Source organism: Octopus bimaculoides, chromosome 25, assembly GCF_046866305.1.
Source record: "Octopus bimaculoides isolate indiv1 chromosome 25, ASM4686630v1, whole genome shotgun sequence".
In the NCBI taxonomy this organism is placed as follows: domain Eukaryota; kingdom Metazoa; phylum Mollusca; class Cephalopoda; order Octopoda; family Octopodidae; genus Octopus; species Octopus bimaculoides.
Window position 1 is genome coordinate 12,348,951 of NC_142952.1, and position 24,878 is coordinate 12,373,828.

Sequence of the window (24,878 nt, forward strand, 5' to 3'; positions counted from 1 at the left end):
CCTCCATTTTCTTTACGATTGACCCTAGACCATAATTATGTCACCTAATTTACTCTGGGGTTAATTCATTGGTTTGTTTTATCGTTGTGAATTTTCATACTTCGTGGTTAGAATATTCTTCATTCACAGTAGCATCTTGCAGAGTCTGGTAAGAAATGCCATGCAACGTCTCTAAGTTTACATTGGTTGCGTGAGACAATAATGGAACTTGTGTGTGGTCATTCCATCTGCTAGAAATAGCAACCAAACCCCTCAAACCCCACCCTAACTACTATCTTGAGAGGGAAAGAGACACAGTGGATAATGTAGTCCTAGACATGCTTCTAAAAAGACAGTGGTGGGCTGGATTGCCTTTGGTCATAGGTTTGTTCTCTCAACTGACCGAAAACTAAACAGCAGTGTTTATTATGTATTAAATTTGATTCTCATGCCACTTACTGTTTTTGTTTTCGTTTTTTTTTTAAGATGCTATTGACTTCTTCAAATTCAAAATACAGTAATTCATCAGAAATATTCTCCAGAGATAGAATTTTTTTGTTGTATTTTGTTGTTTTTCTACTCACTATCCTTTTAGCACAGCATATCTCATCTTATATCATCCATAAAGTCCTATGCCATATAACACACACACACACACACACACACACACACACACATATGTCTTCAGTGTCACTCCCACTCTCAGCTGAAGAGGTTTTGTCTTGCAAGTTACTTGGTAGGAAGGATATCCAGCAGTAAAAACAATGCCAAAAACAGATGACTGGGTCCTGGTGTAGTCTTCTGGCTTGCCAGCTCCTGTTAAACTGTCCAACCCATGTTAGCATGAAAGATGGGCATTAAATGATGAGGAGGAAGAAGAAGAGGAGGAGGAAGAAGAAGAAGAGGAGGAAGAAGAAGAAGAGGAGGAAGAAGAAGAGGAGGAGGATATATGGCTGGATGCCCTTCTTAATGCCAACGCTTTAAGATATCAACATGAGAAGCTAAGAGAGTGATATCAGTGTTTATACCTGGTTAGTTAAACTGAATTGTTTTGCCAAATCTTGTAGAATCAATTAATAAAATCTGAACTGTCAAAATCTAAGATTAATAGTTTAGATATATTCTAAAAGAAAACCTCTAAAGATGTCTACAACAGTTTTTAAGCTATAATACCAAGCTATTCCTGTATTATCACTTTGATAGCTAACATTTTCGTGAAGCTAAAAAAAAATTTATTGTCTTCAACTTTCTACTATTTCAATATTAATGTTGAATGTTGGATTAAAATTGTTATCATTAGTTATCTTTGCTTCTGAGTAGTTTGTTTCTTCTTTTCCATTCTCATTCACTGATCTGATATTTTTGATGCTTGAGAAGACCAATCTTTGCATGGAACATATGTCCACACAAGATTCACTTGATAGACTGTAGAAGCGGTTTGGGATTGGTAGATTCTTCATCCTTGTCGTTTGTCTGTTACATTCCTTTGACACTCTTGTTTAAACAGTTCTGCAGCTGTCACAATAGATTGACACTAGAGTTTACAATCTCCTGCTAGTTCTTCCCCGAGTCTTGGCTTAATGTTGATCTTCTTCATAGTTTTGAGTTGATTTTTTTCTAATGTCATAGATTGCAGCCACAGCATGTTTTGCTAGTACAAAGTTTACCATAAAGGATCTAACAAGGAAGCTTCATGTTACTGGGTAAAAATATGCAATAACATCAAGCATGTTTGCGGTTTCTTGAGATTTTATAACATCATCCACCTGAATCGCATTGTATGCAATAGCTGCTGCCATCACTCTTTCTTCTACTCCTTCTTCACTCCAGTCACTCTGCTTCTACCATCACACTCTCTCTTCCTTTACCCACCCACCTTTGTCCTTCTGTAATCACTTTAACTCACTTTCTTGGCCACATATTTTTGAACAGAAGCAATGTAGAGTTGCGCACTCCTCAGTCATACAGGGCCCAATGTAACTTCATTAATGCAGGTACCATATTAAAATGCACTCACTACAAGAGAATGAGCAGAAACAATGCCTGGCTGAAGGACTCTTTACTGTTTTCCAACAACACAACAGAACCTCCCCCCCCCTCTCTCTAGCACCATGATTAATGTACCTAAGATACTTTATAAAGGGGTTGATATCAGGAGGAGAAATTGTCAAACATGACTGATACAAGTGAGTCATATCTCTCTGACCCCTGTAGGAGACTGGAAACTCCAGATAAGAACTAGCTCTTACTGTGTTGACTTGTCCAACCTAAGCAGATGACGATCATTTAACAGTTCTTATCTGCCAATGTTTAATTACTGAACCAATATTTAATTAATATTTAATTAGTATTCACATACAAGGTAATCAACTATTGCAATGATATCTTTTTCTTTCTGTTACTTCTTTGTATTTTTTTGCAGCATACTCATATTTTTATTTTAAAATATTCTACTTCTTCCTTCAGAAAAAAGATAAGGTCTAGAATTATTACACCATTTCTTATTTATCAACATTTTACAAATGTTTACTTATCTCTATTTCTTAGAGGTAAATAAGTAAACAAATAGAAAAAACAATAATTAATATAAGGGCACAATTAGAAATGTATGCTTCTAAGATGACTTTCAGTCAGATTTAGATGCATGCATGGATGGCTAAGTGGTTAAGAAGTTTGTTTCCCAACTACATGGTTTCAGGTTTGGTCCCACTGCACAGCACCTTTGGCAAGTGTTTTCTACTTCAGCCTAAGACCGACCGAAGTCTTGTGAGTATATTGGATTTTATTAGATGGAAACTGAAGTGTGTATGTTTATGTTTCCCTGCCTTGACGTCATGTGGGGTTGTTTGTAAATGAATGTCATTCATTTCCAATATTCTGCAAGACCTTGTTGGAAACATGTGAGGGTTGGTGGCAGAAGAAGCATCCAGCTGTAGAAAATCTGCCTCAACAAGCCCTGTCTGACCTATGCAAGCATGGTAAAATGGACATTAAAACAGTGGTAGTGGTGATGATGATCATCGTGTTTCCTCCCCGCCATCTCTCCCTCTTTGTCTTCCCGCTCTCTTATATTTAACCTCTTGTTTCCCCCCATCCTCTTATGCCCCACCCTCCTATATTTCATCTGTACCCCTTGTTTCCCCATCCTCTTACATTTCATTTCTACCCCTTGTTTCCCCCCCCCCCCACTCTTTTATAGCTAACCCATTGTTTCCTCCCCCACCCCACCCTATCCTCTTATGCCTCACCCTCCTATATTTCACTTGTACTCCTTGTTTCCCCCAGTTCTTGTATTCTTGACATAAGATGACCCCCAATTTAAAAACAGCTCTCTATATCTGTCTATGTTGGTTGGAACGGAACACCATTTCATCATCTCCTATTAAATGACTTCACTGAACTTTTACAACTTTTGCCAAAATTCCCTGCAGCAACTTTTCTGATCATCAAAAGATTTGAATTCTTTTCCATTTTGGTTTTTCGCTGGCAGACTTTCATCATGTTGAATAAGCTCTTCTCTCCAAATAAAATCAAATGTGTCTTTTTCTAAATTTTCCCCCCTCCCTTCTTAAATCACTATTCACTACAGTTGAATTTGCTGTGTCACTGCTGCCAGAACTAATTCATTCCCTCAAATATGAATTACTTTTTTTTTCTTTTTTCTCTATAATTCTGTTTAATAATATACAAGGAGATCCAAACTGGAATTATTCCCTTAACCAAATAATAAAGCAACCTAACTGACCAGTTATTACAGTAAATTTACATTGATATAACTAAAACTAAAGCTGAAAGAGTTTAGTCTCTCCAAATTCAGCTGCTGCCTAATCATAAAATATTCTCGGCATGAGACAAATGTGTAGAACATTAAATAGTTTTGCGAAAGAGGGAATAAAACTGATTTAATTCTTCAGTTCCTTCTTCATAAATTGATGTTCTTAAACCATTATTTACCATATTGTCATATTTGGAAGTAATTGTATTCTTATGAGATTTTCTGTCCACAAAATATATTTGAATAACCCACCACTGAGTAAATGTTTAAATATGCAAGATGAGATTTTGTTAACAATAATATAATTTTCCAGACTTGTTGACTTCATATTTAATGTGTATATTTACAATATTTATATCTAAATCATTAACTTTATATTTGCAGTGTGCATATATATAGATATATATATATATATATATATATATATATATATATATATATATATACACACACACAAACACACACGTGGGGTGGGGGCAAAAAGTTCCTGGCTTTAAGGGTATTGTGAAAGGCCTGGCTGGAGGCCCAGCCTTCCGAGTTCTTTTACCGGTCTTAGAAAAACTGAACGACTGCTGCAATAAGTATGTGAATCTGAGAGGAGAACATGTTGAATAAAATCATAATTAACTGATCCTCCTGTTTTTCTTTAACCAAAGCCAGGAACATTTCAGCACACCTTTGTATATATGTGTGTGTGTGTGTATATATATATATATATATATATATATATATATATATAGGTACAGGCATGGTTGTGTGGTAAGAAGCTTGCTTCCCAGCCACATGGTTCTGGGTTCAGTCCCACTGCATGGCACCTTAGGCAAGTTTCTTCTAAAATTGCTTCAGGCCGACCAAAGCCTTGTGAGTGGATTTGGTTGACAGAAACTGCAAGAAGCCCATCGTGTGTGTGTGTGTGTGTGTGTGTGTGTGTGTGTATACATGGTGGGCTTCTTTTAGTTGTGTCTACCATATTCACTTACAAGTCTTTGGCCAACCTGTGGCTGTAGTAGAAGACACTTGCCCAAGGTGTTGTGCAGCAGGACTGAACCCAAGATCACATGGTTGGGAAGCAGGTTTCTTAACCACACCTAACTGTGGCATAATCTGCCATGAAAGTCTCAATCATGGCTTCAGACAGTCACCCCACAGTTACTTTTCCCATGGGTCAGATGGCTTGGTTGCCAAGCAACACTGACCACATAAACCGCATTAACATTTATTACCATGTAAAACCCCAGGTCACTCAAATGGGATGATTTTTTTGTTTTTTTTTTAACCGAGCCACACAAGCAATATGTGCCACCATTTTCCATTCCTTCCAACACTTAGTGTCTGGAACCATTTCTTCTTACCATTCCTGCTGTTATTTCTATTTAATCAAAAAAAAAAGAAATTCTTCATTCATAGACTTGTTGTTGTGGTTACTTCTGTATATTTGATTATATCTTCTTGTACTGTCGTATTAACAGTACTGCAAAAGTATGTAGCCTCGGTTACATGCTTGCTTTCTTTCTTTCTTTCTTTCTTTCTTTCTTTCTCTCTATCTATCTATCTATCTCTCTCTCTCTCTCTCTCTCTCTCTCTCTCTCTCTCATTTGATGACGTCAGGAAAGCTAAGACATTTCTGTTTCCGATGGGTAAGCTCTATTGACAAACTGTGTAAATATATATATATATATATATATATACACACAAGCTCAGATATGTGTGTGTATGTATGTGTGTGTGTGTGAATGTATGTCTATATGTATCTATGTATGTGTGTGTGAATGTATGCCTATATGTATGTATGTGTGTGTGTGTGTGTGAATGCATGTCTATGTGTACGTATATGTGCGTGTGTGTATGAATGTATGTATGTATATGTATGTGCGTGTACATATGTATGTGTATATTTGTGTGTGTATATATTCACACACACACACACACACACACACACGCACACATGTATGGATACATACATTGCGAATGTGTGTATGTATCTGTGTATACACACATACATATTTGCATGTATGTATACACATGTGTCATCATCACCATCACCATCACCGTTGTTTTAACATCCACTTTTGCATACTTTCTTTTGTCAGATGGAATTCTAACAGTGAAAGCAACGCCCCCCCCCCGCCCTACTTTTTTTCCCAATCAATATAATGCTTCCCTATGGCCATACATGTTTTTACAGAAGAATTGGGGAGGAATGACACAGCTTGTATATGAGAGTAGCGGCACTCAATTACAGATATCACGCACTCAACTCCTCTCACACATGCACACAATGGACTTCCATAGAGTTTCTATCTTTCAGTTTCTCACGTGTCTTGCCCCAGCTGCAGCAAATCGACCACACATCATTCATACCAGCACCTTGATATTGTAGTCCTAGATATACTATGCCTGAATCAAAGCGGCTATGGTCCGGTCATGACTGTAATGGCTTTGATCATAGATCTGCTGGATCAAGGCTGACCCAGGGTTAAACAACAACAACAACAACTACCACTACCATAGCAACCACTTAACAACTACCTATGCAGTTGAGTTGTCATGGTTACTACACCAGAAATATAAGAGCATTTTTCTATATATAATAAATATATAAATATATATATATATGTGTGTGTGTATGTGTGTATTTACTCTTTTACTTGTTTCAGTCTTTTGACTGCGGCCATGCTGGAGTACAGCCTTTAGTCGAGCAAATCAACCCAAAGGACTTATTCTTTGTAAGCCTAGTACTTATTCTATCTGTCTGTCTTGCCGAACCACTAAGTGACGGGGACGTAAACACACCAGCATCGGTGGTCAAGTGATTTTGAGATCAGCCTTCAGTACTTCATCCCATGTCTTCCTAGGTCTCCCTCTTTCACAAGTTTCATCCACTTTAAATGATTGGCACTTCTTCATATAACTATCCTCATCCATAGTAGTAGTAGTAGTAGTAGTTGGCACTCCGTCACTTACGACGTCGAGGGTTCCAGTTGATCTGACCAACGGAACAGCCTGCTCGTAAAATTAACGTGCAAGTGGCTGAGCACTCCACAGACACGTGTACCCTTAACGTAGTTCTCAGGGATAGTCAGCGTGACACAGTGTGACAAGGCTGACCCTTTGAATTACAGGCACAACAGAAGCAGGAAGTAAGAATGAGAGAAAGTTGTGGTGAAAGGGTACAGCAGGGTTCGCCACCAACCCCTGCCGGAGCCTCGTGGAGCTTTAGGTGTTTACGCTCAATAAACACTCACAACGCCCGGTCTGGAAATCGAAACCGCGATCCTATGACCGCGAGTCCGCTGCTCTAACTACTGGGCCATTGCGCCTCCACATCCTCACCCATACACACTACATGACCAAACAGCACAATCTTCACTCTTATGCCCAACTTTTCTTTCAATATATTTGCGCTCTGCTGCACATGTACTCTGACATTGCACATCCAGCAGAGCATGCCAGCTTTGTTCCTCTCTAGTCTTTACATGTTTTCTGCATCAAAATCCTAATAAGTAGGAAGGTAGATAAAACACAAACCCCTTCAGGTAGATGGCCCTGCTCAGTATGTAGAAAAGGAGTAGGTAGTAACTCTATAAGATGTACCCGGTGCAAGCTATGGACACATAAGAGGTGCAGCAACATCAAAGGCAGGTTAACTAGCAAGTTAGTTTTTGTTTGTGGCAGATGTTCAGGTGCAATAAAGACTGTAAACAAACAGGAAACAACTTCTATCTCATTCCAGGGTGAAAAACTAGAGGTAGTCGATAGCTTCCGCTATCTGGGCGACCAAGTTAGTAGTGGGGGTGGGTGCACTGAAAGTGTAGCTGCTAGAATAAGAATAGCCTGGGCAAAGTTTAGAGAGCTCTTACCCCTGCTGGCGACAAAGGGACTCTCACTCAGAGTAAAAGGCAGACTGTATGACGCATGCGTACGAACAGCCATGCTACATGGCAGTAAAACATGGGCTGTAACTGCTGAGGACATATGTAAGCTCGCAAGGAATGAAGCCAGTATGCTCCGTTGGATGTGTAATGTCAATGTGAATACCCGTCAGAGTGTAAGTATCTTGAGAGAAAAGCTGAACATTAGAAGCATCAGTTGTGGTGTGCAAGAGAGACGATTGCGCTGGTATGGACATGTGGTGAGAATGGATGAGGATAGCTGCGTGAAAAAGTGCCACACCCTAACAGTTGAGGGAACCCGTGGAAGAGGTAGGCCCAGGAAGACCTGGGCTGAGGTGGTGAGGCAAGACCTTCGTACATTGGGCCTCAGCGAGGCGATGACTACTGACCGAGACCTTTGGAAATGTGCTGTGCGTGAGAAGACCCGGCAAGCCAAGTAAGATCGTTGCCAGTGCCCCTGGACTGGTTCTTGTGCGGGTGGCACATGAGATGCACCATTTTGAGCGTGGCCGTTGTCAGTACCGCCTGACTGGCTCCCGTAGGATTTTCGAGTGAGATCGTTGCCAGTGCCCCTGGACTGGCCTGTGCGGGTGGCACATAAAAGACACCATTTCGAGCGTGGCCGTTTTCGTGCGGGTGACATGTAAAAGCACCCACTACACTCTCTGAGTGGTTGGCGTTAGGAAGGGCATCCAGCTGTAGAAACTCTGCCAAATCAGACTGGAGCCTGGTGTTGCCATCCGGTTTCATCAGTCCTCAGTCAAATCGTCCAACCCATGCTAGCATGGAAAGCGGACGTTAAACGATGATGATGATGATGATGATGATGATGATTTGCTAATTCTCGTTTAGCTCCACCTCCTTTTCTCATTTGTCACTGAAGATGAGCACAAATAGCTTGAAACCATATGGTCTGGTGGTTCTATCATCTGCTAGAAGATGGTAGGGGTTCACTCCTCTGCTTTCATTATATATATCGAGTGCAGATTGCATCAGTAACCAGCTGGAGGAGGCTCCTCCTAGGGTTAAAAATGCTAGTAATGTCAGTTCCTGTGGAACAGCCATATTGATGTGGCAATAAACATTATTCCTCACTATAGGCGCAGGAGTGGCTGTGTGGTAAGTAGTTTGCTTACCAACCACATGGTCCTGGGTTCAGTCCCACTGCGTGGCACCTTGGGCAAGTGTCTTCTTCTATAGCCTCAGGCCGACCAAAGCCTTTTGAGTGGATCTGGTAGACGGAAACTGAAAGAAGCCCGTTGTATATGCATATATATATGTATGTTTGTGTGTCTGTGTTTGTCCCCCCAGCATCGCTTGACAACCGATGGTGGTGTGTTTACATCCCCGTAACTTAGCGGTTTGGCAAAAGAGACCAATAGAATAAGTACTAGGCTTACAAAGAATAAGTCCTGGGGTCGATTTGCTCGACTAAAGGTGGTGCTCCAGCATGGCCACAGTCAAATAACTGAAACAAATAAAAGAGTATAGTTATGACTTGCATCACTTAGAGATTTTCTAGCTACTTCGCTCGTTAAATATATTTGTTAATTCTCATTTAGCTCTCCTCCTTTTCACATTAATTAATATATTTGTTAATTCTCATTTAGCTCCTCCTCCTTTTCACATTAAATATATCTGTTACTTATAATTTAGACTCCTCCTTTCACTCTCATTAATTAATTACATCTATGCTATTTCTCATTTTCTAAAATAATCTTTCAGGATTTGCTGAGATATGTCTTTTACAGTTCCATCCTAAAGGACTTCCAGAAATATATTTTTATTTTTACACATAAATTCTTTACTTTTATCAAATTTGATTTCTAATTACATATTTATACCAAATTATTAATTATACATATTTGTAATCAATAATTAAATATCTAAGCTTTAACTTGTTATCATTCGCTCATTAAAATAAAAATTGGAAGTAAGTTTGATAAATATTCTATTTTAGTTGTACAGGTGGTGGTGGCAGTGGTGGCAGCAGCTGGGGTTGTTGTTGTTGTTGTGGGGGTGGTTATTTAGCCCCAGGTCAGCTCATTTTCAGTAGACTTATGATCAACAGCTGTACCATCTTTATTTGAATTTAAGATGGTCTTCCCAGCTTCAGCTCAGACATAGTATAACAAAGACTACATTATCAATATGCCCTTTTTTTTTTCTATTTTATTTTAAACGTAATCTGTCATTGAGTTTAACACCATCATCACCTGGCCCTCAGGTTTCTTTAATCAACTACATTCTTAAGCAAGTATTTCAGTCGGGTGCTTGATCTGAAGAAAACGTCTTGTCTTCCTTCCACCAAAGATGGAGGCAAGGAAACACCATGGACTCTGCCATTTTTCACTGAACAAAGTCATTAAAAAAAGCGAAAAAATACATTCACAGCAGAAAGCCAGAGCATCATACATAAAATTATGAGTTCTTTACAGCACACATGTATGCATACGTTGTTGTTGGCACTTCGTCGCTTACAACGTCGAGGGTTCCAGTTGATTCGATCAACGGAACAGCCTGCTCTTGAAATTAACGTGCAAGTGGCTGAGCACTCCACAGACACGTATACCCTTAACGTAGTTCTCGGAGATATTCAGCGTGACACAGTGTGACAAGGCTGACCCTTTGAATTACAGGCACAACAGAAACAGGAAGTAAGAGTGAGAGAAAGTTGTGGTGAAAGAGTACAGCAGGGTTCGCCACCATCCCCTGCTGGAGCCTCGTGGAGCTTTAGGTGTTTTTGCTCAATAAACACTCACAACACCCGGTCTGGGAATCGAAACCGCGATCCTATGACCGCGAGTCCGCTGCCTTAACCACTGGGTCATTGCTCCTCCACTGTATGCATACACACACACACAATCATAAAATCAACTTTTGATTACTTGAAATTTTATTAAATTTAAAAGTATGAATAAATTAATGCTAAATTAAGAGTTTTAATAATAAGTATTCTACTCCAACTTGGTTAATTTCAGGAGGACGAGATGACAAAACGCAGTCAAGAAGTGATGCAAGTATCTAGAGTTGAAGCAGAAGTAAAACAGTTGAAAAAGGAGAACCATGAGTTACGTCAGTATATCTTGGCTCTGCAGAGTGAGGTCTATGGCGCTAGGTTGGCGGCAAAATATTTGGATAAAGAACTCGCTGGAAGGTAAACCATATTTCTTTATATCATGAACTGACAATGTTTTGTTGTTGTTGTTGTACAGTACTCAGGTTGGCTGTGGTCAAGCAGAGCTTGGGTCTTTTATATTTATTGTCATAATGACAGACAAGATACATCAATCTCTATTTTCTTCTCTTATTAATAAAGGGAGAGAAGAGATTAACCCCTACCCCCACTGATATTTATGGGGTCTGTTAGTATCTGACAGTTAAAGAACTACTAGTCTAAAGAACTACTGGTTAAAGAACTGTTGGTCTAAAACAAACATTCTGAACCATTATTTGGTTATGGTTCCCCCTATATATCACACTCTTCTCTGAGGATCAAGCTGGAGTGATGGCTTGTGTTGGTCGACTACATGCTTCATGGTCAGAGCAGATGTAGAAATGTTGTCATAGAAACAGGAACTAAGTGAGACATTTCTTGGAGGTTTGCCCAGGACAACCCGAGCAGACACCAACAAACGGCAGATGCAGCGACATGCTGCAATGTTGCATTCCCCCCACCCCACCTGACTGACCTGACCTGGTCCCTTAAAAACTCTTCTCATGTTTTTCAGGACCCTTTGTAAAACAAAGTTGTAAATTTTTTCCATTGATCTCCCCGACACAAATGGATAAACAGTTTGAGGCTCCCTTCATGTGGGCCAAGTTACTCCAGGGGTCAGCCATATGGGTACCATTGTGAATAACTGGTTCAGAAGACCATTCCTCAATAGCTACAATGTTTAGCAGCACTGACAGCAGTAACTGTCTGCTATTTTTGTAGAAGATTCTGTGGCTGTGCGGTAAGAAACTTACTTCCCAACCACATGGTTCTGAGTTCAGTCCCACTACATGGTACCTTGAGCAAGTATTTTCTACTATAGCTTCAGGCCAACTAAAGCCTTGTGAGTGGATTTGATAAACGGAAACTGAAAGAAACTTGTTGTATGTGTGCATACGAGTGTGTGTGTGTGTCTGTCAGTGTGTTTTTTGTGCCCATAACCTAACAGTTCAGCAAATGGAACTAATAGTATAAGTACTAGGGCTTTAAAAAAAAAAAAAGTACTGAAGTCAATTCATTTAATTAAAGTAAATTAAAAAACTTCAAGGCAATGCCCCAGCATGGCCACATTCTAATGACTGAAACAAGTAAAAGATAGAAAGAAAAAAGCTATTAAATCCTGCAAAATAAATAAGCAATTGATTTTCTATATTTTATAAAAATCCATAAGAAACAATATTGGGATTTGTTTATTTGTTTTCCCTTTGTTTGTGTGTTTTGGGTGAGAGGGTGGGTGATTGAAGGGTATATTATTGTAATTTATTTCACTCTAATTCCAATATTTCTTGCTTCGATAATTAATTTCAACCAAGGAAAATAAATCTTTTAATTAAAGCAAAACAAACGTCAAAATGGTTTGTTAATTTCTATCAAGATTGGATTGGTTCTTTATATTATTTCCGTATTTCTTTGTTTGTGCGTGATTTCTTTTTTTTTTTTTTTTAATCTTTTTCAAACATGCAATGAAATTTGGAAAATATTTCTAGATTATTCTTGAAAATTTTGTCATATTTTCCAATTTGCTATTAACAAGAATAGTTTATCTGTCATTTCGGGAATCAATCAAAAGTTAGTCTCATAGATGTTTTAGTCTATTGTCTTCAACTTATTGTTAATCCTGTTTAACACTGAGATAATCCTGTTTAACACTGGAGATAATTCTGGAGAACATGAGATAACGAGCGTTAAATAACAAGGAACAACATGAACTAATATGGGAAACTCTACATGGTCATTTGATCTACTAGAAATTGCAGCTAATTGAATTATATCATACTCCGCTTGCGAAGACCTGTTGAGGCAAGTGAAATCGAAATCGAACTAAATTCGACGACTGGCAACCATGCCAACGTTGTCTCCTTCATTGGACACGAAACTCGGCTTGCAAAGACCTGTTGGGGCAAGCAAAAGCGAAATCGTGATGGCATCTGTGCCCAGCTCCACCTTCTTGGCACTTGTGCCGGTGGCACGTGTAAAGACATTCGAGCGAGGTCGTTGCCAGTGCCGCTGGACTGGCTCCTGTGCAGCTGGCACATAAAATACACCATTTTGAGCGTGGCCGTTGCCAGTACCCCCTGACTGGCCTTCATACCGGTGGCACGTAAAAGCACCCACTACACTCTCGGAGTGGTTGGCGTTAGGAAGGGCATCTAGCTGTAGAAACTCTGCCAAATCAGATTGGAGCCTGGTGTAGCCATCTGGTTCACCAGTCCTCAGTCAAATCGTCAGGTCTTGCTTGCTTGCTTCTTGCTTGTTTTATGCCCTTGCTTGTCTCATGCCCTTGCGTCATGGGGCTGTAGTCATCCCAGGTTAGTGGGCCCAGAGACATCATCATGCGTAGAGCTGACCAGGTCTACCAGTGTTCTCCATCACTTGTGGTTCCATTCCAGCCCCTCTGCATCCTCCAAGGTGACGTTGAGCCTCTAGAGACCTTTCCTAATCATGTGCAACCATCTGGTGCGGGGCCTGCCATGAGGATTGCCTCATCTTGTCAGATTATAGCTTTCTCACATTAGATAACGAAACATCTGTACAACATTGGATTCAAGTGACAAAAGCTTGTACAACACTTTTGCCACCCTCTCGGTCGCCATGGTAGGTTCCACTGACAAGCATTGCAAGGTGGCTGGTACTATTTTGACTGCATGTTTTACGTCAGAGTAACTTTCTCCTAGAAGGGCTGGTTTCCCCCACAACTTTATCGAAAATGATTGGAGCTTCCTCTATTTCTAGGAAATCTATTTATCCCATAGAAAGGACCTTGACAGGTACTACCGTTCCAGGTCAGAACAAACCTGGGAGTAATGGTAATTAAGGGGTGACCCCATGGTCCCCACATCGCCAGAACTCCTGAACTGAAGCTTCGCCACTGGGTACAGTTTCATGTCTTATCCAGGACACACACACATACTCACCGTCTCTAAACCGCTCAATCTTATTTATTTGGTGGAGGCAGGGATTATAAAACCTAATTGTTTGTAATTACTAAAATTAAAACAGAGCCAGAAATTCTGCCCAAAATATCTAATGTTGCAGAATTTAATAAGCGAGAAAGTTTTACGCTCTTCTCATATATTTTTGTAATAAACTGACCAAACTCCAGAAAGTGATTAATAAAAGAAGTTAATGAACTTTTTTTTTTTTTTACTCATTATCTAAATGAAAAGGAAGTGAAGATGAGATCAGTTACTATTTTTACAGGAGAGATGTAAATAGAGAAGATATAAATCTAATTCCACTCCAATCTCTTGTATTACACGTTTGGTTCTATCATGTGTTGGGTTAAAGTTATTCCTTACAAGTTCAGTTAAGTACAAGATGTGAGAGAATGTTCCGGTTAACTCGCTCAAACAGAGTGTAAAATGGAGTAGAGTTAACATGGCTTCATAGACATCGGAAGTGGTGATGTTCAATAGGTAATGGATACCTGCATAACTGGTTTAGTTTCCACTCTGAACAACATTTCATTACTTGGTGGCACCATGCCAGATATATTACAGTGATTAATGTGTGACATCAGTACTGGCAGATGGTGTCTGTGTATGTGTATGTGATTTTTGTGTATGTGTGTTTCTATGTCATTCTAGGCGACAATATTTTAAAGTCTGTTTCAGGCGTGACTGTGTGGGAAGAAGCTTGCTTCCCAACCACATGGTTCAGGGTTCAGTCCCACTGCATGGCACCTTGGGGGCAAGTGTCATCTATTATAGCCTCAGGCTGACAAAAGCTATGTGAGTGGATTTGGTTGATGGAGACTGAAAGGAAACCCGTAGTATGTGTGTGTGTCTGTTTGTCCACTCACACTGCTTGATTATGTCTCTGTAATTTGGCGTCCAGCAAAAGAGACCGAATAAATACCAGGCTTTAAAAATCTAAGTACTAGGGTCAATATAGTCAACTAAAAATTGTTCAAAATGATGCCCCAGCACGGGCTCAGTCTAATGACTGAAACAAGTACTAGATAAAAGATAAAGATAATTATTTAGTCCATCCTTCTTTAGTCCAGCCTCTTCTTTTACAGATAAGAAAGCATTGACATGCTCATTTGATCTCCAAGAAATATGTACTAAATCTCCCTCAAGTCATGTCTTACCATTCTCAAATTGAAAGAACACATTAGATAATATAGTGTCTGTCTCTGAAAACCAGATGGAATGGTTTCAGCAGTAGCACTTCTGTTTTATCAGGACTAGCTTGAGACTAAGCAATAGAATTTCCAACTTTTGTGGTGTATACACTACTGTTAAACAGTCCAAGAACTCCACAAGAAATTGAGAAATATTCAGGAATACTTCCTTGTAACATTCACAGACATGTCCATTAGCAGCCTTATATGACTGACCAGAATTGAATCTGACATGAAATGGATTACTGATCTCAGCTCTGACATAATCAATCTACATCTTATCAATTCAGAAATTTTGATGAACTATAGACATGTATAAGAATATACATATGAGATTCCCCCACACATTTTTGTTGTCTTACACACACACACACACACACACACACACACTGAAGCATTTCTCTTTCATTTCTCAGGTTTTTCCAATTTCCTTCTTTTTCTTCTTTCCCTTCACTTTTTCCTCTGCAAACATATACCTTGGATGTCATCTGAAGACTATCAAAAATTTACCAATTTAAATAATGTGCAAAGGAATTTTCCTCATTGCCCAACTCTATAAATTTATAAAGACTGGAGTCAATAAAATCATGACTCCAAAATATAACTGGTACCTATTGTATCAATTCCAGAGGGATTAGATCAGAATGTAGATTGATGGATTTGTTTGAATTTTGTTAGGTATTAAGTAAATTATATCAATATTTCTCATCTCCGTTGTACAAAGAAAACAATTATTACAGTTTACAAGTCAAGATTAATTAGTACATCTAATTATCCCGTAATTACTGCATTGTAATTGCTTTTGGATATGCTCAACTCTAAATTTAGTGTGTAATTACAGGATTCCTATTGCATATAAATGTGAATTGAGTTTAAAGAGGTCATGTGGATCTCCATGCCCACCCATCACTTGGATCAAGTGATGGACTGAATCTTACTGAGAAAACGGTGTTCAATACAATGCCCAAAGCTATCTACCAGACCTTTGCATTTTCATTGCCAAGAGTCTGAAGCCATATTCCAAATAGGATCCCATTTGGAATTGATATGCCATAAGGTTTTGATTCATTCCCATTGAAGTACAAAGTGATTTTTGAAGTATTCGGTTTGGGAACATATATCTCAGCACAAATCATTTTAATTAATTAGCTAGACTTTTTTTTTCCCCCCCTCACAAAAAGGACAATACTTTAGGTACTGAAATAAAAGAGAAATTGTCATCAAATCTATCTTCACAGACATTGGTCTATCTACTAGAACTTTATGGTACCGTCTATCTACTTCACAGAAATTAATGATATCACTCAACCATTATGACAGTCTTAAGTGTGTGGTGTGTGTGTGTGTTTGTCTATAGTTCTCTGCCACTTTATGTGTGATGAGGTGGTGAAGAGAGGAAGACAGCAACAATTGATGCTTTTAACCAATATTTTAGTTCTTTTGTTGCCAACTAATCCAATTCTTCTCCGAGAGCAGTGGAAACACTTACTCTGTTTACTAATCAGAATTAATCTGAAATATAGTCATCCATTTACAATGAGACTCAATGACAAACAATGGATGGCACTTTTTCAATTATTATTTTATCGTTGATAAATAACAAAACTGTCTGCCAATGTTAGAAGACTGTAATTTACCATTCTTACGTAAAACTAATTGTAATCATTAATAAATGGTTAATTACCACAATATAGAGTTTATTAAACAAGAAGTGCAACTAAAGTATGATTATGATACCCGTGGCTGGATTATTTCAATAAAAGACTTTGGTAATGGTCCAAACAATGAATGGTAGGAGAGGAATTTACAGTGTTTAAGCATCGCACTTCTTTCCTCTCGGGAAATGGGAAATTTTCTAAATGAATATTTATCTGCTGATAATAATGAACCCATTTTTAATTATCTTAAAAACCACCACAACCACTGTCACCACCATCATCATCATTAATATTCTTGTTTTAACATTTGTTTTGCAATGCAGACATGGGTTTGATATGTCTGTAATCCTGTACATCACCATTCATCTTAATCTTGTGTCATCTCATCTGTGAAGCCAAATATCTTAACATTTTTTCCCCCCATGTCTTAAGAGTTCAAGCAAAAAAGCTTTTAGTCAGACTCTAAAGCTGACATGATAAATGAATAAAAAAAAAAAATCTTCCCATGAGGGGATTTTGTTTCTAAGTTTCCATTTTCTTTTTTTCTTTTTATTTTTTATTTTTAACTAAAATATTGACAAAGAAAAACTGATTTAGGATTGTCTATGAACTTCAAAAGCCTTAGTAAGAAGTTCTGTACAGATACCAACTTTGGCAAGTAAACAAGAACAAGGAAAAGCGGAATCCTTTTTGGCATCGGTTAAAAGACAAAGATTATGGTAATGATGAAACAGCAACAATAGTAGCAAACCCAGGAATCAATTCCAGAACACATTATTTGACAAGTAGTTAGCATTAATGTTTTTCAGAACACTAGTGCCAACCATGTGTTTATGCTTACCAATTAATTAGATTAGTGCCTGTCTAAATAAAGCTCTGTTTTTTGGTGTTGTCTTTTTTTCTACTAGTATACTTGTAGTAAATTTTATTTTCTCTTCTGATCATTGCGAGTTTGTTCCTTCTACTGTAAACTTAGTCCAGATTATTCTCGTTGTATAACATTACAGTTAACAATACTACTTTCTGCATGGGTTGCTTTTTTTTTTTTTTTTTGCTTTTGTTTGTTTTTTTGTTTCGTTTTTGTCTGGGGGTTTTTTTATTTTTATATTTTGTTTCAATCCAATCCTTTAAGGTATCACATTCAGATGATGTATGCTGCTGCTGCTTCTACCACTTCTTCCAATTCTTCTACCACTTCTTCTTCTCTCCTCCCTCCTCTTCTCCACCTTCCTCCTCCTTTATTATTATTTAAATGTCTGTCCGTTTGTCTTGAACAAATCTTCTGTTAAATAGGCCATGTTGAAAATACACTTACCTGTTGTCTTTCTGCCAATTACATCCTTAAAGAGACCAGCAAATAATCTCATCACATCTATTTCCAGCAGTAAATATTCTTTATTCTTGTATTTAGGGTGGTGAGCTGCTCACAAAATCATTAGAACACCAAGAAAAATGCTTTAAAACATTTCTTCCAGTTCTTTAAATCCTGAGTTCAAATCCCGTTGAGGTCGGCTTTACTTTTCACAACTCAGAGGTCAATAAAATAAAGTACCATTGAAGTACTGAAGTCAATGTAATCAACAAGCACCCCTCCCCTCAAAACTGCTGGTCTTGCAATCTAAGTCAAATGAAGTTTATTTTATCAATTATTCTAGAGGTGAATACCTTTGTCTAACGCCGATTTCTCAAATATCAGTTTCAAATTCTGGCACAAGGCCAGCAATTTTGGGGGCAGGGTAAGTCCATTGCATCGACCCAATGCTCAACTGGTACTTATTTTATAAGTAGCTTGCTTACCAACCACATGGTTCCGGGTTCATTCCCACTGCGTGGCACCTTGGGCAAGTGTCTTCTACTATAGCCTCAGGCCAACCAAAGCCTTGTGAGTGGATTTGGTAGACAGAAACTGAAAGAAGCCTGTCGTATATATGTATGTATATCATCATCATCATCATCGTTTAACGTCCGCTTTCCATGCTAGCATGGGTTGGACCATGTATGTATGTATGTATGTGTGTGTATGTTTGTGTGTCTGTGTTTGTCCCCCCAACATCGCTTGACAACCGATGGCGTCCGATAGAATAGGTACTAGGTTTACAAAGAATAAGTCCTGGGGCTGATTTGTTCGACTAAAGGCGGTGCTCCAGCATGGTCGCAGTCAAATGACTGAAACAAGTAAAAGAGTATAGAAATAAGGCCTGAAATTTTGGGGGAGGAGACTAGATGAGTACATTGACCCCAATGTTTCACTGATGGTTAATTAATCGACCCTGAAAGGATGAAAGGCAAAACTGACATCTGCAGAATTTGAACTCAGAGCATAAAGACAGATGAAATGCTTAGCGGCATTTTGTCTGTCTAATAATAATAATAATAATAATAATCTCCTTTATATTATAATCTCTTTTATATGATAATCTCTTTTCTCTAATGCTACAATATTCTGGTCAATGTCTTCTGGATTTTGTGTTCCATTGTCTTCTCCTTGTTCTTTGTTTCTATTCTCTAAAAATATTGTTCAACAAGTTTACTGAAAACGGAACACAAAGAAATATTCTGTTCACTAGCTCGCTCCCCCCCACTCCTCCCCTCCACCGACACTGCACAGGTGTTTTTTTATCTTTAATATCCACTTCAAATGCTGCTTCCATATTATTATTATTATTATTATTATTATTATTATAAGGCGGTGAGCTGGCATAATCGTTAGCACCCGAGGTGAAATGTTAAGCGGTACTTCGCCCATTGCTACGTCCTGAGTTCAAATTCTGCTGAGATTGACTTTGCCTTTCATCCTTTTGGGGTCAATAACCACTGGTGAAACACCGGTGTCAATATGACTAGTCTCCTCCCCCAAAATTTCAGGCCTTGTGCATTTAGTAGAAAGGATTATTATTATTATTATCATTATTATTATTATTATTATTATTATTATTTTTATTATTATTGATAAGGCAACAAGCTGGTTGAATTGTTAGCACATCAGACAAAGTGCTCAACAAAATACTGCTAAGCATTTCATCTGGCATGCTAGCAATTCTGCCAGCTCACCACCTTAATAATAATAGTAATAGTGGTTTCAAATTTTGTCGCAAGGGCAGCCATTTTAGGAGAGGGGACTAGTCGATTACATCGACCCCAGTGTTCAACTGGTACTTAATTTATCAACCCTGAAAGCATGAAAGGCAAAGTCTACTTCAGGGGAATTTGAACTCAGAATATAGCAATGCACAAAATACTGCTAAGCATTTCGTCCGGCATGCTAATGATTCTGCCAGCTCACCGCCTCAAATGATGATAATAATAATAATAATAATAATAATAATAATAATAATAATAATAATAATAATTATTTCAAATTTCAAATTTCAAATTTTGACACATGAGCAGCCATTTTAGGGGAGCGGTCTAGTCAATTATATCGACCCCAGTGTTCAACTGGTACTTAATTTATCGACCCCAAAAGACAAAGGCAAAGTCAACCTTGGCAAAATTTGAACTCAGAACGTAGCGACGGGTGAAATACCGCTAAACATTTTGTCCAGCACGCTAATGATTGTCAGCTCGACGCCTTAATAATAATGATTGTTATTTTTATTGCTTTTAAGAAATTGTTATTATTATTATCATTATTATTATCATTATTATTATTATTATTATTATTATTATCATTATTATTATTATTATTATCATTATTATTATTATTATCATCATCATCATTATTATTATTATTATTATTATTATTATCATTATTATTATTATCATTATTATTATTATCATTATTATTATTATTATTATCATTATCATTATTATTATTATTATTATCATTATTATTATTATTATTATCATTATTATTATCATTATTATTATCATTATTATTATTATTATTATTATTATTATTATTATTATTATTATTATTAATTCAGTGTTATTGAATTAAAACTAACATATGCAAACATAGGAAAGAAATTAATAGAATAGAAATATTTTATCAAGAAAACACATGCATTTATGTAGACACACACACACACAAATATACATATACATACACATGCACAAAATAATAGAATTATTATGTTTTTGTTTTTTTTTTTACTCTTGTTCATGAAGCAACAGTAAATGGACAAATTAGAAAGTTGTGTGTGTGTGTGTGTGTACTGTATGTTTATATGTATGCGTGTGTTTTATGTTTGTAGAGAGTGTAAGAGACAGGAGAGGGGAGGTGGGACTACGTTCTCTCTCTTGTCTCTACAATGTTTTCTCCCCCCCCCCCCCTCTTTGTTTTCCTATGTTACCAGGAAGAAGATTATGATTTTTTTTTTGTTTTTTTTGTTATTATTACGGCTGTTATATTGCTGTTGTCAGTGTAGTAGTGGTGGTCATGGTTAGACCAGAAATTATTACTCTATCATCAACAGACTTCAGGATTTAACCAGGCACAAACTATAGGTACCTTACCCCACTGCTAAAAGGGAGCTGCTCAGTACAGAACCCTCGTTTTTTTTTCTTTGTTTTTTTTTACCCCAACCCCTACCTAGGTTTTTATTTTATTTTATTTTATTTTTTTTCATTTTTGGGGGTTTTATTTTATCGGGGTTCTTTTTTTTTTACTTTTTTCTGTACATTTCATATCTTCTCATTAAACACAGTTACATGCATCCACCATATGTACTCTGGTGTTTCTCCTCCCCCGTCCCCCCTACCACCACAACCATCGCCAACAACGATGACGACGCCACTAGCGTCACTGCTTCCCCCTTCCCTCCCGCCATCCCTCTCTCCCTCCCTCCCTCCCTCCCTCTTACTCGGCAATGTGTAAACTGGATGTTCCAAACTTCACTTGGCATATTAAACAAATATTTTCCTTCTCTCAATTACATGTACACATACATTTCACAAATATACGCGGAGATGTATGTCTAATTATGAGGCGGCTGTGTGAGAGAGTGTGGGTTTGTGTTGGGCTGTTTACATACAAGCAGGGTGCAATATTCGCAGTGTGAACATGATCTGCTTAAGAAAATAGGCCCCCTATATCAATATTAAGTGATAAATATAGAAGCACTGGGGTTTCTACAGGGTCCAGCATCACCACCACCACCACCAACAATAGCAACAGCATCATCAGTGTCATTATCATTGTCATCATCATCACAACCATCATCTCCACCACCAGAACCATCATTACCACCATCATCATCATCACCATCACCACTGTCATCATCATCACTACTGTCATCATTCTCACCATCATCATCACCAGCAGCACTAACACTACCACCACTGTCATCATCATCATCATCATCATAAAGTTAACAACAGTGAACATGTTCATCACTTGAGTTATTCTGGTCTGTCTTGCTATATACATGTTTGTGTGTATATACACATGGGGTGTGTATGAGTGTGTGTGTGTGTGTGTGTATATATATATATATATATATATATATATATATATATATATATATATATAAACATGCATACACACATACTACCAGGGAATACATCAAGATCTGCTCTGATTATAATTGTGTATGCATATATATATATATATATATATATATGTATGTTTACCTTTTGAGCATATATGTGTTTGTATATGTGTGTCTATGTGTGTGTGTGTATGTATTTGGTTATGTTTGCATGTTTTGAGTTGTTTCTTCTGTTTTGTTCTAGAACACTCCGTCACAGGGGAGGAGCCCATCTCTAAGTACGAAAGCAGTTATTATCATTAGAACTTAACAATTCTTTGAGTTGTTGAGCTGTGATGTTGAAAACGGTGAAGTTTCGAAAAGTCTGGAATATTTTCGTCTGTCTTACTGATTGATGATGCAGGAACTCACATTATCCCTTTTTTTTTCTTCTTCTTCTTTCAGAAGAACCCCTGATATTCAAGATTAATTAATTATTTTAAATGTTTAATAAACATAGCTAATTACGCTAACAGTTATTACTAGGTACCTTCATATGGTTAGTTGAGTTACTTACTGGAAATAGCAGTTGAATCTCTCCCTCTCAGAGTACATTCTGTCACCTTAGGAGAATGAAAGGCATATTGAGTAATGTAGTGTGAAGAAAGTTAAGATAAGATGTTCGTGGTTGAAACACCGGTTGATCACAGACCCGCTCATGGAGGGCCAGGCTTGACTAAACAGCAACAGCAGCATTCTGCATGCCTCTTAAATCTGTCAGGTTTTAATAGCAAATCATATTTCAAATGTAAATATTACTTTACTTATAGTGTACCTTTAAGAAATGCCTTAATCAGGATGTACCCTAAAATAGATACCTTATTCAGGATGTACCCTCAGGTAGGAATATGATCCTGTCTTCAGAGAGTCTTGTAGCTTCTCAGGTGAACTCTCTCTTTACTCTTTTACTTGTTTCAGTCATTTGACTACAGCCATGCTGGAGCACCGCCTTTAGTCGAGCAAATCGACCCCAGGACTTATTCTTTGGAAGTCTAGTACTTATTCTATCGGTCTTTTTTTGCCGAACCGCTAAGTTACGGGGACGTAAGCACACTAGCATCAGTTGTGAAGTGATGTTGTGGCGATAAACAGACACACACACACATATATATATACATACATATATACGACGGGCTTCTTTCAGTTTCCGTCTACCAAATCCACTCACAAGGCTTTGGTCGGCCTGAGGCTATAGCAGAAGACACTTGCCCAAGATGTCACGCAGTGGGACTGAACCCAGAACCATGTGGTTAGTAAGCAAGCTACTTACCACACAGCCACTCCTGCGTTAATTCTTCTTCTTTCCATTGACCTTAAGCAAGATGTTCACCTCTCTCATGTCCAATAGAATTCCATAATATTACATGTGGCATGTTTTTTTTTTTTTGGTAGCTTTGATTGGAAGGGAGCAGGATCACTAACATGTTTATGTGTCCCTGAGACCAGAAGGAGAAAGGGATAACAGAACCACTAGATGTTGTTTGCCTTGGTTGGAAGCAGCAGCATTAAAGTCACATGCAGATCAGAGATCTACCTGGCCTGCTTGAATTAAACTTCACTAAAACTACCCTAAACTAACCCAACATTTTAAGTCTAACATCCAGGAAGAGTTACACCCCCATCAAATAAGCTTATGCACTGTTTCCTTCAACCCATTTCCTCCCGCAAAACTTGGTTTCTGCCTACAATCCTAAATAACAATGTCAGGCACGCTGTCTTTAAAACCTGGGAACATGTTACTGAGGGTTTTCCCCAAATGGCAGTGCTCCAGCATTGCCTACAATCAATAACTGGATGAAATGAAAGAGAGTGACAAAATATTCTTTTATATCAGTGATAAAATATATTCCTATGTTGATATCACGATTCCTTGACATTAATAACCCTGCTAATGTTATTGGAAAACTATAAAACCTGGAATATTCTTCTCTACTTTACCAATTTCCAGTTTTAACCAAGTGATATTTTGATGAATTGAACCTTTTTCAAAACCTATTTTCCTTACTTTTCATTTTTTCAGTTGTGCTTGTTTTAATTATCTCCTATGGTACAGGTGTACTCTTTATTCATAATTACGTTTCATCATTACTCTTCTGCTACCCAGTGCTGCCAGTCATCTTCTACTCCCTCCCCTCGTCCTCTCTGGCTCTGCTTGATCGGTCCCACCTTCTGTTCTAAAATGGGAGTAGTCATATAGTCCCTCTATGGAAAGTGGTTACGGTCAAACAAATCTGCAATATTGAGCAGAATATTTGCTGCAGCCCATCTTTTACATGAAAAAAAAAATGTACATGATAACATTTCCAATCAGTTAAGATCCTTATTATTATTATTATTTTATGTTTGCATTCGTACAAGTTGGATCCAAGTCTCACCCAGAGACCTCAAGAGACAACAAGTTAGAAGTTCATGTAGGTGTTATGCCTAGGGTGCCATATATTTCGATTTGTACATAGTGTTGTTCTAGAGAATGTTTAAGAAACCATAAGAAAATTAAGGGTTTGTTTTAAAATTTGAGATCACATAGACAGTATTTTATGTAGGATATGGGCAGTTCCCATGAGCACTATCTTTTGAACTTCAGCCATTTTGGGGTTTCCTCGTATCTGAGCTAGGTAGTAATCAGCCCGTTTCGCTGTCATTATTATTATTATTATTATTATTATTATTATTATCATTATTATTATTATTATTATTATCATTATTATCATTATTATTATTATTATTATTATTATTATTATTATTATTATTACTTTTGC

The 24,878-nt window shown here is 37.8% G+C and overlaps 1 protein-coding gene across 3 annotated transcripts in view; it reads left to right on the forward strand.

Annotated features, from left to right (window-relative positions):
* LOC106875554 (Golgi-associated PDZ and coiled-coil motif-containing protein) overlaps nucleotides 1-24,878 on the forward strand; it is a 455,453-nt gene that overhangs the window by 373,771 nt on the left and 56,804 nt on the right. For all 3 annotated transcript variants that reach the window (XR_016238373.1, XR_016238372.1, XM_089341983.1), the window contains exon 3: nucleotides 10,629-10,804. Coding sequence is in view for 1 of the 3 variants with exons in the window: in XM_089341983.1 (XP_089198109.1) it covers nucleotides 10,629-10,804 (176 nt within the window). In the remaining 2 variants the exon portion in view is untranslated. The remainder of the gene's footprint in view (nucleotides 1-10,628; nucleotides 10,805-24,878) is intronic.